The sequence below is a fragment of the Theobroma cacao genome, chromosome 4 (genome assembly GCF_000208745.1).
Source record: "Theobroma cacao cultivar B97-61/B2 chromosome 4, Criollo_cocoa_genome_V2, whole genome shotgun sequence".
NCBI classification, from domain to species: domain Eukaryota; kingdom Viridiplantae; phylum Streptophyta; class Magnoliopsida; order Malvales; family Malvaceae; genus Theobroma; species Theobroma cacao.
Window position 1 is genome coordinate 9,791,307 of NC_030853.1, and position 19,439 is coordinate 9,810,745.

Here is a 19,439-nt window from a genome sequence, read left to right on the forward strand (position 1 = left end):
CCTGTCTCGATTGTAATCTAGAGGAATCTCTCCTCTGCATATCCGTACGAGCTGGTGGAGATGGAGCAGCTACTGCAGCCGGTCCTAACTGTGGGCAATCTCTCCTAATGTGACCCGGCTGACCACAATAAAAACATTGTACAGGCCCTCTACACGGCCCGACATGATATCTCCCACAATTTCTACATTTATCAGAACCTCCGAAACTCTTCCAAGAAATAGTCATCGCAGATCTGTTAAATCTCGGAGGCCTTTACTGTGTTTGTGAAAATGGAGGTCGGGAAGATGTTACTAAAACAGTAGTAGTACTTCCTGAAACAGATGAGTCTTTACCCTTTTTTGGTGGCTGACTAGAAGATATACTCAAATTTCTCCTTTCTGCTAACTCAGCTTGCATTCTCTTATTTTCATTCGCAAGCTTTTCAGCTCTTAAAGCCATTTGCACCACCTCTTTAGCTACGGTTGCGTCTGACTCACCCATAAAAGAAACGTAACCATGTTGCCTAGCCTCTTTAAGCTTCTTAGAAATAGAAACATCTAGCACTAGTGGTGGGACAGGAGGTGGGGGTGGTGGTACAAAAGGAGCAACTGGAGGAACTGTAGAAAGAGCTTAACCAGCCTGAGCCTGGCCAACAATAGCAGTAAAGAAGGCTGTCAATGCCTGAACTGCCTTAAGAGGCATGGCAGGAATACTAGTAGGTGGCGGAGGAGGTAGAGGATGTCGAGGAGTCTCGGTCTGCTCAGTAGTAGGTGCTGCCCGAATAGTAGACGCAACCGATTCCCCCTCTATAGGATCTAGCTGACGATATTGAGAACGACCTCTTCCCCTCCCAACTGATCTAGTGAAAGGTGGGTGTTCACGTAGAGGAGGCATGATAATCTATAAGAAGGAATAAGGCAAGTTTAAACAACCTTAGGCTCTACATGCAAATACATGCATTCTATTCAGTCTAACCTAACTTAACTCGAGGCCACACTGACATTGTAAATTTTAAAACAACTTTAAAAAAACTTTAAACCCAAAAGCTCTAATCTTTAAAACCAAAAGCTCTGATACCACCTGAATTGTCACGACTCGAAACTCCCATCGAGCTCGTGTCAACCGTCGCGATATCCCGATAGACATTCATTACCTGAAATGTCAATCGAAACCTCGCAAGGCTTAACATCAGTTTTCTCGCTTCCCCTGTGAGTATTAGTTACTAAAATCATGTTTTAAAGTGAGATAAACCAATTTCAATTCAAAAACAGTTAAAGAGAAATTTCAACTACACAAGGGTATTTTGGTCATTTTTCTCAAAAATTTTGAAACCAGCTAAAATGTAGTATATGAGAGAAATTTACACATTTCATAATCGAAAATAAGTTTAGATATCTAAAACATTCATTTAAAGTGAAATTATAGCTAATGGAATAAAATAAAAATAATGAATAAAATATTCTAATTTTTCATAAAATAATTTTTATAGAACGCTACGTAAATAATTTTTACAGCGTAACAGTAAAATAAATTCCTACATACAGTAGCACACGTAGCCAGGTATTCAAAACATTTGACAATGACATGTGGGCCCCCGAATGACTAAAAGTAATGAAGGCTGTGAACCTACAGTTTTTAAGGATGCAAGTCCAATTGTAGCCCTCAACGAAATGAGTTATCTACCTACTATCCTGAGCTTGAAATGGGTGGAAAGGAGGGTGGTGAGATTATATAATCCCAGTGAGTAAACAAATACCATCTAAAATATCTAAAGCTGAGTAAATGGAGACAGATAAAATAGATTAGCATAAAAATGATTCACAGCATTTCTAACTCATTTTAATAAGATAAAATAGATTCATTTCACCCAAATAAATAACGAGGCTTATGATTTCCTAAAAAGCTTGGCTCATGCCAAAATTATTCTCATATTCAGTTGTCAAGGATAGCTTGGCTTGGGACTATCCCAACAAAATTTGCCAAGGCTGTTAAAAAGTCATGTATGCATAAATCATGTTTTTATTTTGAAAACATAGTCGTTCATTGGCGTTGGCTGAGTTCACCCTCACGTGGTGGTTTGGCATGAAGTGAACTCTAAAGTTTTACCTCAAGAGTTACCCCACTTGCCTCTCAGGTCGAGGTAAGAATATACCTGGATTCTATGCCCCTCTAATAGGCTGGTCCACAGAACCCGCCACTGCAGTGACCAATCTATAACCCACCAATTCAATAAAAATTCAACAGCATGACATGGCAATTTTATCATTATCCAGCCTATGAAGGCAAACAACAGTTTATACATTTTCAACACAAATACCCATTCAGCCATTCATGCCCACATTATCATAAGCCATGCAATTCAAAACATAATTTACAATACAGTAAGTAGTCTCTAATTACTCCATTTTCAACTCATCATTAAATTTCAAAACAATTTATAAAATTATTTCATTTAAACACATTTTCCATAAATTTGCCAAATCGGATAAAAACATACTTTAGATAATTAAGACGATAATAAGGTTACTCACAGTAATGGAAATCGACTTTCAAGTACTCCGATTCTTGATCCTCGGGTACTATCTCTTTACATTTGCCAGAAAGTTCACCACTTAGACATAATGCACAATAAGCCATTTACTACATTTGTACTAAACTATTATAAAACTAATTCAGGCTCTATACTAATGCATGAAATGGAATACGAATTGTTCGGATCATCGTCTAAACACGGTGTTTTACATAAATTCAATTGTGTACCTAAATAAAACGGTATTGGCCTAATTTGATCTATCACCCTATTAATTGGCCAATATGTCCAATTTAACTCCAAATAACTCCATTTCTCTCCTAATACTCCAAATCATCAAACTCAAGTCAAGTAACATAAAATTGAGGAAGATCATCTTCACATTTCTTCTTGGGAATTTCGGCCATGGTGGGTGCATGAACACTATGGTTTTTCCCACTTGATTTTTACACCATAAATCATTAATTCCTAACCAAATCACTTGAAATAAAATCAAGTCCACCATCAACACACCATAGGGAAGATTCAGCCAATGGAGGGTGATGGAAGAAAATGAATTTTTCTTGTTTGCTTTTCATGCTACACATTACTAAATAACTAAAAACACTAGAATATATTGAAATCTAACCAAATCCAAGTTTAAAACTCCTTCCCCCATGTCCGGCCAGCAAAGGTATCCTCATGCAAACTTGATTCTCAACCATGGAAAATGAAAAAGAATGCATAGAATGGTAGATCACAAACTAGAATTGAAAAATCTTACCTTTTGTCACTTGATTCTTTGAAATTTTGTGAATTTCTCTTGAATTTCTTAGCTAGGATTTTGTTCTTCTTCTTTTCTTCCCTTTTCTTCTTTCGGCCGACCAAGAGAAATGAGTTGGGAAGGTTATGGGCTGATTTTTAAAGCCAAAAAATAAAATAATCCAAGCTTGACACTTGTCACCATGTTATTGGTCCATGTTTAAAAACTTAATAATTAAGCTTTCTTCCACCACTACATAAAACCCTTCAATTATCCATGATATAAAATGCTAATGGCTGAATCCATGGGCATAACAAGTGTTGGGTGGTGTAAAATTACAATTTTGCCCCTAGGGTGGCAAAATGACTATTTTGCCTTTATCCCCAAAAAAACACCGAAATTAAAATTCTTCACTTCTCAAACTCAAATTATACTCCAAATTTTCAATCTTAGTCAAAAATTTCATCCGACACTCACATCTTAACCTCAGGTGGCAAAATGTCCATTTTGTCCCTAGGTCATGAAAATTCCAATTTGACTCCAAATCTGTCATCGAACTCCGAATCACCATTTGAAGTCATTCTGGGGTTTTAAAATTCTCAATTTCATCTTAAAATCTCTATTTGGTCTAGTTCGATGCTTAATTCAACTTAATTGTACCATTTGGTACATTGCTGTCCTTTAACGATTTTTGAGGTACTCAAGTAAGCAAACATGCATTCTTATATAGGAATGACATAATAAACATATTGTAGAGCTGGGCTTGACACAGCTAAAGCACAAACGCATTAGTCTGAATCCACTGAACCAACTCCCATAGCAGAGAGCAATTGGGTCAAGGAAAAGAAAAAGTTGCTACTGCTCCACAAACCAAATCTAAACCATCTGGTAAAGGCATGAAGACAATGGCAACCAAGACTAAATTCTTCAAGAGACATAAATCCTCTAGAATAGCTGAAAAAGCTAGACCATCAGCCATCTCTTCTCCTCAAGACCCCTTTGGAATTCTTGATAAATCATCCCCTGAACCCTCACCACGAAAATCACCTCTAGAACCATCTCCTGAACTCCTTAATGTAAAGTATTTTACTAATGAATCCTCTCCCTCATCCTCTTCAAAAGATGATTAAGCATCCTGAAGATTTGATGATGACAAAAGAGGGAGAATTAGGGTACAAAGTTTAAGGGAGAACTAAGGGTAATTTAGAAATATTGACTTCTGTTTGCTTTTTATTTTCCTGTTGTTTTGCTTTGACAGTTGAACAATTAAATTTAACGTTGATAATAGATTTTTTTGATGTTGATAGACATTGCTGTTTATGTTTTTGGATGTCAACAAGTTGGATGTTAAATATTTAAATATGTTATTGAAGTTTTTGCCATTGAGTTTTTGTTGCTGCTTTGGTGTTGATATTTGGTTTTCATGCTAATGATTGATCTTTAATATGATAATATGAATGGATTGTGTTTGTAAATGAATATGGATGTTATTCATACTATATTTGTTGGATGATAAATGGCATAGATAAAATCTGGTATCAATATGCTGTTGACAAACACTACTGATATATTGATGATAATCTGTCAACAGTCACCTATTGTCAATTACTCTATATCTGTATATATATATTCTGAATATATAATGTCACTATCTATATGACATGAATAAAAATTTGCTGAAATAAATAAGTAGAATAAGAATACACTAAGGGGGAGCACTCACTTAGGGGGAGAAATCCTCACTTTTTGTGCAAAACTAAAAAGATTAAATGGACACTATACAGTTAATCAAGGAATGCTTTGTCATTATAAAAAGGGGGAGATTGATGGCTCCATTAGTTTTTTATTATAAAAAAACATTCCCATTCATTTGTGTTTAATATTTCTACTTGAGTGTGCAAGACAAGAAGTATATGCTAGTGATAAATAAATTATTCCATGGGACATATCAAAAAAAGGCATATGAATAAGAAGCCACAACTAATCAACAAAACAGAAGCTCTTTAGTTGAATAATGAAGGGTTAGTCAACTAAAATTCAAATGAAAAGTTGGTGAGCTCAAGAATATCGAGAAACAAAAAAGACTTAGTCAACCAAGAAATGGGTTAGTCGACCAAGAAGCTAGTGCTAGAAATCTGGACTTCAAAACAGAACCGACTTAGTCGACTAAGTGCTCACTACTAGAAACTGGGAACAGAAAACAGAGACAACTTAGTCGACTAAGAGCATTTTGCCAGAAAATTTGAATTGTGCACTAGAAGACAGATTAATGGCTAGAATTGCTACCAAATTGTTTCCAATAGTCAAAAACTATCTAACCCATATCAAAGCTGATTTTCCAAGTATAAAAAGGACTTCCAACGGCTAGAAAAGTAGATTGAAGGCTTCCAAGTCCAAAATAGCTCAAAAACCAAACAATACTCTTTGCTCATTTACTGCACTCAACTCCTATATTTGTAATTGTGATCTGCACTTCACTTTGTACCACTTAGATCAACCTTGTGATCATAGGTACACTCTTATCACTTTTCTCCTTGTATTCTTAAAGTGAGCGGGTCACTCTAAGGTATTGATTCAAGCTAGGATTGCTTGATTGAGCATAGGTTCTAACTTAACCTTGAAAAGTTGGGTGTTGGGTTTTAGTTGATCTCGGTAGAAACTATTGTGAAAGGTTTTTGCTAAGCTTGATAAAAGCCATTGTAAAAGCTTGGTGAAAGCTTGTGAATTTCACCGTTCTTAGTGGATTGATTAGAAAATCCTTGGTTGAACAATCAAGGTAGTCGACGTTGGTCTTGGACTAAACCACTCTAAATTCTGTAATGTTATCTACTCTATTTTTGTTCTTATTTTCATTCCTTCTTTTCACTTGCATTTGTTCCCACTTAAAGCAAATTTTTGAAAGAGCCAAATTGTGCTATTCATTGTCACGACCTAAATCTCGGGCCATGACCAACGCAAGGGCCCAATGGACATAGCCCACCAAGCCCAAGCAAGCCTATTTATATTATCCCGCTCATTATTCCATCAAAGTTACTAAAGTCACATTTCATAATTTCGAAACAAAATAATGCTAACCATTTCCAACTCTTAAGGTCATACCAATCCAAATATACACATACATTATCTAAAACATGTATCTTAATAATTTACATCAGGTTTGTTTATACATATCAAAAAGAAGGCTCGATTTCCAGCTGAGAGACTCAGACGAATGTACAGCTACTAAAGGTCGAGACACTTACCAAGGGTCGAATATACGAAGACACCTCGGCCTAGTTACCGGCTGCCTCTTGATCTGAAAATATGAAGTTGAAAGTAGTGAGTATAAACCCAGTCAGTGAACAAGGAAGGGAACAAGCAAACAATAAGGAAGGTTTAAAGAAAATCATGATGCATTTATCTTTAAAACAATGCAATTTAGTTTAGCTCTTATCAAAACCCTTCATGTAAACCCCAAATGAGTAAATCACTTTATAAAAAGGGTCCATGCTCAACAAAGGATTTGAAGAGTGAAAACTTTAATAGCATTCGTGCAATTCAAGTCAAGTAAACGACAGGTCCTTGCTGCAGCGGAAAGGCATTCTTGCTGCAACGAGATTCCAACCAGCATTACCCCTCCAAATCTGAGAGTTTCTTGCTATAGCGAGAATGAATCTAGTTGCAGCGAGAAACAGAGCACCACGAAAAAGTTTCCTTTCTTTCAAGAAAAAGCCATCTTGCTAAAATGATAAAAAATCAACATGAAATGCATAATAATTCCCAAAGTTCAACATGCAAGATTCATATGTGCAACACCATATACCATACTCATGAACTTTCTATAACACACATATCTATATATGTATATATATATATATATATATATCCATCACCATACATACCTTCCCATCATCATCAGCTCATATGCACTCCCACTAGCACATGGCTGGGTCAGCATCGGCTTATGCGCACTCTTACTCGCACATAGCATGGTCAACATCGGCTTATGTGCACTCCCCCTCGCACATAGCCGGGTCAGCATCGGCTTATGCTCACTCCCCCTCACACATAGTTGGGTCAGCATCGACTTATGCACACTCCTACTCGCACATAGTCGGGTCAATATCATTACACATCATTATTCGTATACACGTATACATATATATCAACACAGTATAGGAGCACATAAGTCCGTCTTATTACACATTTCACATTTTCACAACATCAAAATATTTTATTAAAGGCTTGTTCCCAAGGCACACGTTTTTAAAGACAAGTTGGAATAAATCATTCAATGTTTCATACCAATACAATTAGGTCTCCCAAAATGATTTTGAAATGCAAGTTCACTCACCGGTATTTGTTGAATTTTTACTCGACTTCAACCTCCACTAATGATCCAAATGGAACTGTGGGGCCTTGTTGGGACCTATCATCACAGCAACATCACAACCAACCCGATTTACATAATTATAGTTCTAAAAGCTATCCACTAAATCATGTTTTGCTAGTTGTTTTTTAACTAGCTTTCATTTACCATTAAGTGACTATATATTTTCACTATTCTAGTCACACTACAATGAATAACCTACCTCAACTACAAAATACTCACCGATCTAGCCACTAGCCATTCTCAACAACTAAAAAGAAATCAACTCTTTTTCACTACTCAACTTGGTAGCTTTACAATTGGATTTCTTTCCCAAAAGCTTTCAAACTATCATGAAAATCTCATTTTCTCTTCGTAGAACGCCCAGCTAGGGAAATAGTGTAATAAGGAAAGGTTTTTTGAGGGTTTTATGGTGAAAAAGTAGAAGAGCACAAAGAACTTTGTGAAAGGGTACACAAAAACATGAAAAATTGGGGTTAATTCATGGAAATATATGGAAATTCAAGGCAAGCTTCCATGAGGGGGTGAGAGAACATGGGAGAGGAAGGAGAAGAAGAAGAAGTGCTAGAAATTTGAAAGCCATCCTTGAAACTTAGATTTTTATGGCTTAAGTTTACCCATTTCAAGCAAAATTACCAAAATGCCCTTAACTATGTCATTTTGTTTTTCCATTGCCTTTATACAATATTTTTACTTCTTTGACATTGAGACAAGGTCCATAAGGGTCTAGAAATGCTCGGGTTCATGAAAACTTAAAAATTTTAACTGGAGATGCAAAATGATCGTTTTACCCTTTTTGTTTCCTTCCATTTTAATTTAGTCCTCCCAACACTCATTCAACTCCAATTTCCTTGTATTACCTTCTTCTACACATGTACAAACAAAGTATGAAGTTTGTACTCCAACGTAGTGTCCCCATAATATTTAAAATATTTATTTGCCCGTGCTATCTTGACTTAATAAAGACACGCGGCCCCATTAACGTCATTTTTCTCCAAAATTCTCTCATTCTTCTTCTCCCCTACTTAGATTGACCATATACTCCTTCTTCATGAAAAATTTTGACACTAAATAAAATATTAATATTTTAATATTATTTTATTAATAAAATATTATTTTATTTCAAAAATTTCCTCTTGCCTCCTCTTGTCTCCTTGGCACCCAAAATACCTTATTATGCCTCAATTGATTTTTGAATCACTTTTTATCCCGCAAATTCTTCTCCGATAAAAATATTATTATTTTATTATTATTTTCTCGCATGCAAAATATTTTATCCCAAACTATTCCTTAGGCCTACTTGGACCTTAATAACATTAGAAAACTACTTTTAGGGGCTCACCAAGAGAAATAATGAAATTACCCCTAGTTCGTGTTATCGCATCTGTTGCTAGTTACAGGTCAATAGGGGTCAAGGTCTCACATTCACCCCCCCTCTAACACATTTACCTAGGACTAACACACTGCAATCAACCTCAACCTTTAGCCTCTAGCCATCCTCTAGTTTACAAATGCATCAATAGCCTCTGTTCTCCTCTTAGACACATCAAAACAATACAAAATTATTTATTTCCTAGCTTTTCAAAAATATCCAAATCCAATATATAAGATAAATCTTCCATCAAATAAGCTAAACCCTGACCTTATAAGTTGGGTTGCCCAAATCTAGGCTCCAAATCTCTAATAAACTAAAAGGAGAGAGTTTGGCCAAATCTGAAAATATTTAGATTCGAGGTTATTAACCGATTAAATTGAACATCAATAAGTAAATATGTGTAATCTTACCTCCAGATCATTTCCCAAGCTTGGATCTAGCTCAAATAGGCTCTAAATGGCATTTGCGCCTTAGGGTTAGAAGAGGGTAAAGAGAGAATAAGAGAAAGAGTTGAGAGAGAATGGGGTAAAAATGGCCTCGAAACCCTTTTTTATGTTTGCCTTTTCTCTCTGATGTATCGATATATTTGTCAATGAATCGATACGTTTACCCTAATTTTGAATGAATGTGTTAATACATTTTGGGAAAAATGGTCTTGGGTGCTCCTTGCTTCAAATGTATCAATACATAAGGGCAATGTATTGATACATGTTCATCTTTCTAGGAATGCATCGATACATTTTGAGTAGAATGGTCTTGGGTGCTCCTTACTTCAAATGTATCGATACATTGGGGCAATATATTAATACATGTTCATTTTTCCAAGAATGTATCGATACATCCTACCCAAATTGCATCATTCCAGCACCCACTCTTCAGAAAATCTGAACTTAACACCCAAGATCATTTCCTGTTGATCTCATACCTCAAATAACTCATATAATTCAATTCCTCATACAGATATCCTCAAATATGCATCAAATTAAAACAAATCCTTAATATATAAGATTAATTCATCATTCTCAGTGATAATTTCCTTAATGGTATACTTAGATGTCAAAGTGCCAAACATCTGCACAATTTCAATAAGGATCTTAATTAACACCCACATTCATAATCATTTACCCCTTAGACATAATAATATTCATTAAAACTTAAATAACTCCTCAAATCGCTTGGCTAATTTCAGACATATGCCATATAAAAAATCAAAGGTGTTACAGTAAGTAGGGCCGACGGTATTAATCCACCTATGATTCCCACTTGTAGTGTGATAACTCTATGATATAGAGTTATTTGGCTTAATTTTGATAGTAATTTAGTTTAGTTCATACTGTAATGCATAAAAATCAATAGGTTTTATTTAAATTATTTTAAGTCGATTAATTTAGGTGGGTCAATCTAATTTTAGTTAATTTTATGCTTAATTTGGTGTTAATGTGATCAAAATAAGTTGTTATTGATTTAGTTGTGCTTTTGTAAGCGTTTAATGAAGGAAGAATTTTAATGGAAGAAGGAGAGCAATTTTGAGGTGTAAATTTTCATCACATATGTTTTGGTATTTCAACCATAACTCTTTCTGTAGAGTCCAAATGAGATGATTCTTTGACCATTGGAAAGTTAAGAGAAACAGATACACTTTCATGCTTATCACTTTGCCCAGTTTGGCTTGGAAGGTGATCAAAAATCTTGTCAAAGTTGAAGCATTGTAGCAGTCTTAGAGCAAATACGATTTCTGCTAATTAATTGGTCAAGGCTACAGCCCATGTAGTATGATGTAATACCCCGTACTTTGATAGTGGCTAATAAAGCTTATCGGATGCCAATTGAGGTTAATTAGAATATTTAAAAGTGATGAAAGGTGAAAGGAATAGTTTGGGGAAAAATATTCCACACATGAAGAAATAACAATTGAATAATAATATTTTTATTAAGGATGAATGTGAAACCTCGACCTTCATAAACATGTAGCGAAGGTAGACAAGACGACGCAGATTAGGAGTAATCTTATCATTTTTCTTGGTGAGCTCATAGAAACAGGTTTTTCAAATATTATTAAGGTCAAAGTAGGCCTAAGAAATAAATGAATGAGGTATATAATAATGAAATAAATGAAGAAAATTGAAATAATGATAATTTCTACAATAGGGGCAAAATGGTCATTTTAGGTCTCAGATCTAAATTTCTAAGTTTTCATGAACTCGAGTACCCCAGTCTATTGTGGACCTTGTCTTAGTGTCAAAAGAGTAAAAAGTCTGAACCAAAGGAAAGAAGAAGGTAAACACAACTATGCAATGGCATTTTTGTAAATAAGTGAAACTTTAGTCAACTTTAAGCATAAATATCTAATTCTGCAGCACTTTCTCCTCACTTTCAGCAGCTTCTTCTTCTTCTTCTTCCCAGTTCTCTTCTTCATTTGACGTTTTCCATCTCCCATGGAAGCCTCGCTTGAAACCTCCATGATTTTCTCATGGTAACCGTAAATCTTATGTTTTTATATGTACCTTGTCATAGGCTTTTTCATGCTCTTCCACTTATACACCTCAAGAACCCTCAAGAGTCTTTCCTCAATACTTTCTCTCACTAGTTGGATATTTTAGAGAGAGAAAGATACTTTTCAAATAGCTTAAAAACTCTTGAAAAGGAATTCAACTACAAAACCACCAAGGTGAATAGTGAGTTAAGTTTGATTTAGAAAATATCTTTTGCAATAATATTCATGTCAATTGAGTTGGTTATGATGTTATTGTGTGTGATAGGTCCCAATGAGACCCCACATCTCCACTTAGAGCATTAATGGAAGTTGGAGTCAATTAAAGAATCAACAAAGACAAGTGAGTGAACTTGCACTAAAATGTTTTGGTATAAATGCATATGTATTTGGTTGAGTCACTTGAAATATTTTATTGAACTTTTCTCTAAATATGCATGGGAACAAGCCCTTGATGAAACGTTTTTATGATGTGAAATGTGTAGTGTGATGAATTCATGTGTTCCTTTATTATGATGATATGTATGTTATGCCTTGAACGATAATGTTGTGTGATAATTAAAAGCATGCGTGTGCGGTGTGGGAGTGCACATGACGATGCAGGTAGTGTACAGTGTGAGAGAGCACACGCCGATGATATAGGCCATGTGCAGTGTGGGAGAGCACATGATGATGATATATGCCGTGTGCGGTGTGGGAATGCACATGGCGGTGATGGTGAGGTGCGGTGTAAGAGTGCACCTGATGATGATATTGTAATATGTGTTGTGGGAGTGCACATAAGCCGGGGGAGAGCTGGGGTGATGCCGATAGTTGTATATATGTTTATATATGTTATATAGAGGTTACAAAAATAAAATGTGATTGTATTGAATGTTGAATGTTAAAAATTGTTAAATACGTTCATATTGATTTTCATTGTAGCAAAATGGATTTTCATTGTGACAAGAATTCTTCTAACTTAATTACTCTCTTTCTTACTATAGCAAAATTTATTCTTGCTGCAGCGAGAAACTCTCAAGTACTAGGGGGTTGACCTAGTCTAGATTTTCGCTGCAACGAGAATGCATTCTCGCTCACAATCCATACAATTATACATAAAGCCATACACTGGCCGTCAAATTGGGTTCAAACATAACAACCCTTAAACAATTCCAACGGCACATCGTGCCTAACATACTTTTCACCAACCATTCAAAGACACTTGCCACGTGACCTTATAGCATCTCTTATCTGCACATGGTACAATAGAAGGGTGAGTCATCTAATACTCAGTGAGGGGATACTATCATCGCATATTATTATATACATATATATATATATATTACATATTTAAGCCCATCTGGCCATAAGACATTCATATTCAAACATTTCTAATTCAAAGGTGCGAGGATCATCTTAATATCCTACATGCACAACTCATCCTATCAATTCCTATCGGATCACATCTCAACAGCATATTATATCCACAATTCATAAGTTCTATGTCCTCACATCAAATCATATCAAGTCAAGGCTTATCCTTAAAGCTAATATCATCAACTAGGCTTCATAGGTACACCTTAGTTACTGAGCCTAACCTCGAATATCATTCACATATAAATTGCTTATCTCGAAGCTTTTCATTAGATATCACTCATAGTCAATTGCCTTTCATTTTCAAATCAGATCATGCCATCTATGATGCATCTTATCATAATCAAATGAAATCAATTGAGTGGTCCTGCCCTAGACATTATCAAATCACGCATGATGGTGTAATACCCCGTACTTTGATATAGTGGCTAATAAAGCTTATCGAATGCCAATTGAGGTTGATTAGAATATTTAAAAGTGATGAAAGGTGAACGAAATAGTTTGGAATACAATATTTTGCACGCGAAAAAATAATAATTAAATAATAATATTTTTATTGAGGATGAATTAATGAGAGAAAAAGTGATTCAGAAGTGAATCGCAGCATAATAAGACATTTTGGGTGCCAAGGAGACATTTGAAAAATTTTAGAATAAATTAATATTTTATTAATAAAATAATATTAAAATATTAATATTTTATTCAGTGTCAAAATTTTCCATGAAGGAGTATATGGTCAATCTAAGTGGGGGAGAAGAAGAATGAGGAAATTTAAGAGAAAAATAACGTTAATGGGGCTCGCGTGTCTTTATTAAATAAAGTTAACACGGGTAAGTAAATATTTAAATATTATGGTGATACTACGTTGAAGTATAAACTTGATATTTTATTAGCACAAGTGTTAAGGAAGAAAAATAGGAAGAAATTGGAATTAAAAGATCGTGGGAGGACTTAATTAAAAAGGGTGAAAACGTTGGAGGACAAAATGATAATTTTGCCACTAGCTTGGTCAAAGCTTCCAAAGGAAGCTTTGACTCTTTTCTTTTTTAGCCATAACCGGTTCTTATCTTCACCAAAAGATATTTTCTTCTTCTTCCTCACCCACGCAACACCATTTTCTCCCTCCACCATGAAAAATCAATTTTCTTTCATTTTCTCTTCTTTGATTTCTATTCATTTCCTTTCTTTTCTTGCTTCTTTCTTCTCATAACTTTTTGGGCACCAAACTTGCAGCTTCTAACACCATTTTCCAGCACAACCAAACCCTAGGAGAGAGAAGAAAAAATCTCTCTTTCTTTCTTTTATTTTCTATTTCTACTCCACCATCACCAACACTTGAATTTTCAACCTTAAATCTCCATTTTTAAGGCTAAAAAGTATATATTTTCAACTCTTGAATTTTATGAATTTATGGGTTATATTTTTAAATTTTATTTTCTAATTTTTTCAAATTCTTTTTCTTGGAAATATTAGGTTTTTGTTGACCTTTATGCCTCCAAGCTCACCAAGGTAAAGAATCTTTGAATTGGAATAGTTGATATGATGGGTTTGAGAATTAGACTAGAATTCTAGGTTAAAAATTAGGCAAGAATGTAGTTTATCAAGTGTATGCCTATTAGAATTATTAAGTTTAAATTATGATATATTTGAAGCTATTATTGTTTATTGGCAATTATAGGTTTTAATGGTATTTCGGCACTACTTGGATTAAGATCTTATGGGTGCTAGTCTTGTTAGGTGGCATTGTTAAGGTGAGTGAACTTGCATTAAATTATTTTTGAGAAATACATATGTGTTGAGATGAAGCACTTAAATGATTATATTTGATTTTTTTTCTCTAAATCATGCCTGGGAACAAGCCCTTCATGAAACGTTTTGTGTTGTAAGATGTCTAATGTGATGAACCCATGTGTTCCTATATTCTAATGATATATATGTTATGCTTTGAATGATAATATTGTGCGATAATTGTAATCGCGCGTGTGCGGTGTAGGAGTGCACATGCTAGTGATGATGGGTGATTCTAGCTATGTCACGACCCGATACTCCCCTAGAGCCCGTGACAACCGCAATGATGTCCCGATAGACATTCATTGCCCAAAATACCAACTGGAACCTCGCAAGGCTTTAATATCGGTTTTTGCACCTCTCCTGTGAGCAATAGTTGTTTAAGTGTCATGTTTCGAGAGATTATAAACTATTTCCAACTCAAAACAATAGAAAAGTAATTTTTTTCTCACAGAGGCATTTTGGTAATTTTTCCTCAAAAATCTCGAAACCAGCTAAAAATGTAGTATGTGAGTGGAAAACACATATTTCATAATAAAAAATAAGTTTAGATGTCTAAAGCATTCATTTAACGTGAAACTATAACTATTTGAATATAATAAAAATATTCAATAAAATATTCTATTTTCTTATAAAACAATATTTATATAGTTACCGGTAAATAATTTTTGTAGCGTAAAAGCTAAATAAATTCATACATACTGTAATACAGATAACCAAAGTATAAAATTTAATTTACAGTGACACGTGGGCCCATGAATGACCAAAAGTATCAAAAGTGGCAAACCTACAGTTTTTGAGGATGCAAGTCCAACTGTAGCCTTCAACAAAGTGAGCTATCTACCGACTATCCTGAGCTTGAAAGGGGTGAAAAAGAGGGTGGTGAGATTATATAGTCCCAGTGAGTAAACAAATACCATCTAAAATATATAAAGTTGAGTAAATGGAGACAGATTAAAATAGATCATCATATTGTATTTATCACCTTTCAACTCATTTCAACCAAATAAAATCAATTTATATAAATCGAGTAATCAACATGGCTTATGAATTTCTTAAAACTTTGGCTCGTGCCAAAATCATTATCATACTCAGTTATCAGGGATACCTTGGTCGAGGGCTATCCCAACCGAGTCCGCTAAGGCTATTAAAAAGTTATGTATGCATAAATCATGTTTTTATTTTAAAAACATAGCCGTTCCTTAGCATTGGCTGAGTTCACCCTCACGTGGTGGTTTGGAGTGAAGTGAACTCTAAACTGTTAACCTCAGGAGTTATCCATCTGCGCCTCTCATACTGAGGTATGAATATAATAAGGTTACCGTGCCCCTTCTAAATAGGCTGGTCCACGGAACCCGTCCACTGTAGTGACTAATCAATAACCTAGCAATTCAATAAAATTTAACAGCATAACATGGCAATTTTATCATTATCCAGCCTATCAAGGCAAACAACAGTTTATACATTTTCAACACAAATACCAATTCAGCCATTCATGCCAATAAAGCCATAAGCCAATCAATTAGAACCATAAATTCACAATACATGAAATGGTCTCTAATTACTATATTTTCAAAGCCATCATTCAATTTTAAGACAATTTATAAAATCATTTCATTTAAACACATTTTGTTTATAAAACATAAAGATTTACCATTTAAACTCATTTTCATAAAACCACAAAATCAGATAAAAACCACTTTAGATAATTAAGACGATAGTAAGGTTACTCACTATTTCGAGAGTCAAATTCTAAGTACTTCGATTCTTGATCCTCGAGTACTATCTCTTTACTCTTGCCAGAAAGCTCACCACCTAGACATAATGGACAATAAGCCATTTACTACATTTGTGCTAAACCGTTGTAAAACCAATTCAGGCATTATACTAATGCATGAAATGGGATGTGAAATACTCGGGTAACTATCTAAATACGGTGTTCAATATAAATTCAATTATGTACCTAAATAAAACGGCAATGGCCTAATTCGATCTATCACCCGATTAATTGGCCAATATGTCCAATTTAACTCCAAATAATTCCATTTTTCTTCCAATTCTCCAAATCATCAAACACAAACTAAATAACATGAAATATGGCAAAATCATCCTCACATTTTCTCTTAGAAAATTCGGCCATGGTGGGTGCATCAACACTATAATTTTTCTTACTTGATTCTCACACCATAAATCACTAATTCCTAATGAAATCACTTGAAATAAAATCAAAATCATCCTCAATATTCCCCAATGATGGGTGATGGAAGAACATGAATTTTTCTTGCTTGATTTTCATGCTACACATCACCAATCAACTAAAACACTAAAATACATTGAAATCTAACTAAAGCAAGCATCAAAACCTCTCTCTAAGTGTTCAGCCAGCAAGATACCCATCATAAAATCATGTGATTCAACCATGCAAAATGCAAAATAATGCATGGGAAAGGTAGATCACAAGTCAAAATCAAGAAATTTTACCTTTGATTGCTTGATTACTTGAAATCTGCCAATTTTCTCTTGAATTTTCACCCTAGGGTTCTTGTTCTTTCTTTTCTTCCTTTGTTCTTGCTTTGGCCGGCCATATGAAGAGAAATGGGCTGATTTTATGCTGATTTTTAAGCCAAATAATAAATGGATGAAAATTTGACACATGTCATCATTCCATTGGTCCATGTGTCATACTTACCCATTAAGCAATCTCTCTCCACCACTTAAATTTCCTCAATTATCAATGATAATATTGGGTAAAATCCATGTGCTGGACAAGTGTTGGGTGGTGTAAAATTACAATTTTGCCCTTGGGGTGGTAAAATGACTATTTTGCCCTTATGCCCGAAAAAATGCCGAAATTAAAATTTTTCACTTCTTAAACTCTAATTATGTTCCAAGTAGTCAATCTTGATTAAAAACTTCTTCCATCATTCCAATTTTAACCTCGGGTGGCAAAATGACAATTTTTCCCCTAGGTCATGAAATTTCGAATTTGACTCCAAATCGGTCCTCGAACTCCGACTCACCATTTTAAGTCATTTTGAGGTTTTAAAATTTTCAATTTCATTTTAAAATCTCTATGTGGACTAGTTTGAAGCTTATTTCAACTTAATTATACCATTTGGTACAATACTATCCTTTAACGATTTTTGAGATACCAAAGTAAGCAAACATGCATTCTTATGTAAAAATGGCATAATAAACATATTGTCAAGCCGAGCTTGACTACATTACCCCCCTTAAAATAAAATTGACCTAAAAATTTCATTTACTGAACTTAGAGAAAATGTGGGGATATTGTTTTCTTATCTAATGCTCAACTTCTTATGTCCTCCCCTTTATAGGGAATTTCGATTTGTTCACCTCATTTACCTCCAATTTAACTCGAATACTTCACTTATGTCTATTATTATCCTTTAAAATCATATCAACAATAACCTTTACAATTATGATATCTTATATCGAGACACCAAACATGCTTCTATTACTATCATTAAACCTGAACCATAACTCCATCTCAATCATACCAATTTCGATCGCATTCTATACTTATTTAGGTATACCAATCACTATCTTATTACTTCATTCCATATCAAATTTCTCGACTTTCATCCATTCATTCCATCCTCATACAAAATTGTGTAGTTTACAGTATCATTAACATGCCATACTCATTCTTATACATATCCTCAATGTTAGGGAAGATTAATGGCTTCAATTATTTCCACATACTTCATGTTTACCTTGCATTTAGGAAATTTCAATCTTCTTAATCCTGTTAGTCCATCTCATATGGCTTAATTTAGGAAAGAGCATTTGGAATTATATTAATGCCAATTTGGGTTGGTGGTGATATTGTGTGTGTATAGGTTCCAACAAGGCCTTACATGTCCATTTGGAGCATTAGTTAAGGCTAGAGTCAAGCAAAAGAATCAACAAGATCGGTGAGTGAACTAGCATCAAAGTGTTTTTTTTGGGAAATACATGTGTTAGGATGAAGCCTGTAAATGATTTTACTTGGTTTTTCATTAAATTATCCATGGGAACAAGCCCTTGATAAAATGTTTTGATGTTGTGAAAATGTGAAATGTGTAAAAAGATGAATCAATGTTCTCCTATATTATGTTGGTATGTATATATATATATGAATATATGTTGTGCATTGATGAATAATGTTGTGTGATAATGATGACCCAGCTATGTGCGAAGTGGGAGTGCACATGTGCTGATGATGATCCAGCTATGTGCGAGTAGGGAGTGTGCATAAGCTGATGAGGACCCGACTATGTACGAGTAGGGAGTGTGAATAAGCCGATGATGACCCAACTATGTCCGAGTAGGGAGTGCGCATAAGCCGATGATAATGACCCGACTATGACGTTGAATGAAGTGGGGTGGTGTACGTGTTTATATATGTTTATATATGTATATGTGATAGAAAGTTTATGATTATAATATGTGATTGAAATAAATAACGAGAAACTTGATGATTGTCAATGTGTTCACTTTGATGTGCAATATGGTAGGAATGGATTTTGTGGCATGTGAAAATCCCTTAATTGTCATCTGCCCTGAATCTCACTGCAGCGAGAAACTCTCAAGTGGTGAGGGCATAAACCAGCCCTGTTTTTTGCTGCAGCGAAAAAGAATTCTCACTGCAGCTAGGAATTTCGCTACAGTGAAAATGGATTCTCGCTGCAGCTAGAAACTCTCGGGTGGTCCCAATATTTTGGTGCAGTGTTTCTACTTTGATGAAGATTTTGACCACCTTCCATTCAGAATTGGGAAAAGTGGTAAACATCAAAGCTGTATCC

General features: G+C 34.8%; 1 protein-coding gene across 1 annotated transcript; it reads right to left on the bottom strand.

The window, feature by feature from the left end:
- On the bottom strand, positions 254-4,231 carry LOC108661566 (proline-rich protein 11-like). The gene is made up of 3 exons (XM_018118999.1): positions 4,124-4,231; positions 694-880; positions 254-597 (listed from the first exon to the last, which is right to left on the bottom strand). The coding sequence occupies exons 1-3, from the start codon at positions 4,229-4,231 to the stop codon at positions 254-256; spliced, it is 639 nt and encodes a 212-aa protein (XP_017974488.1).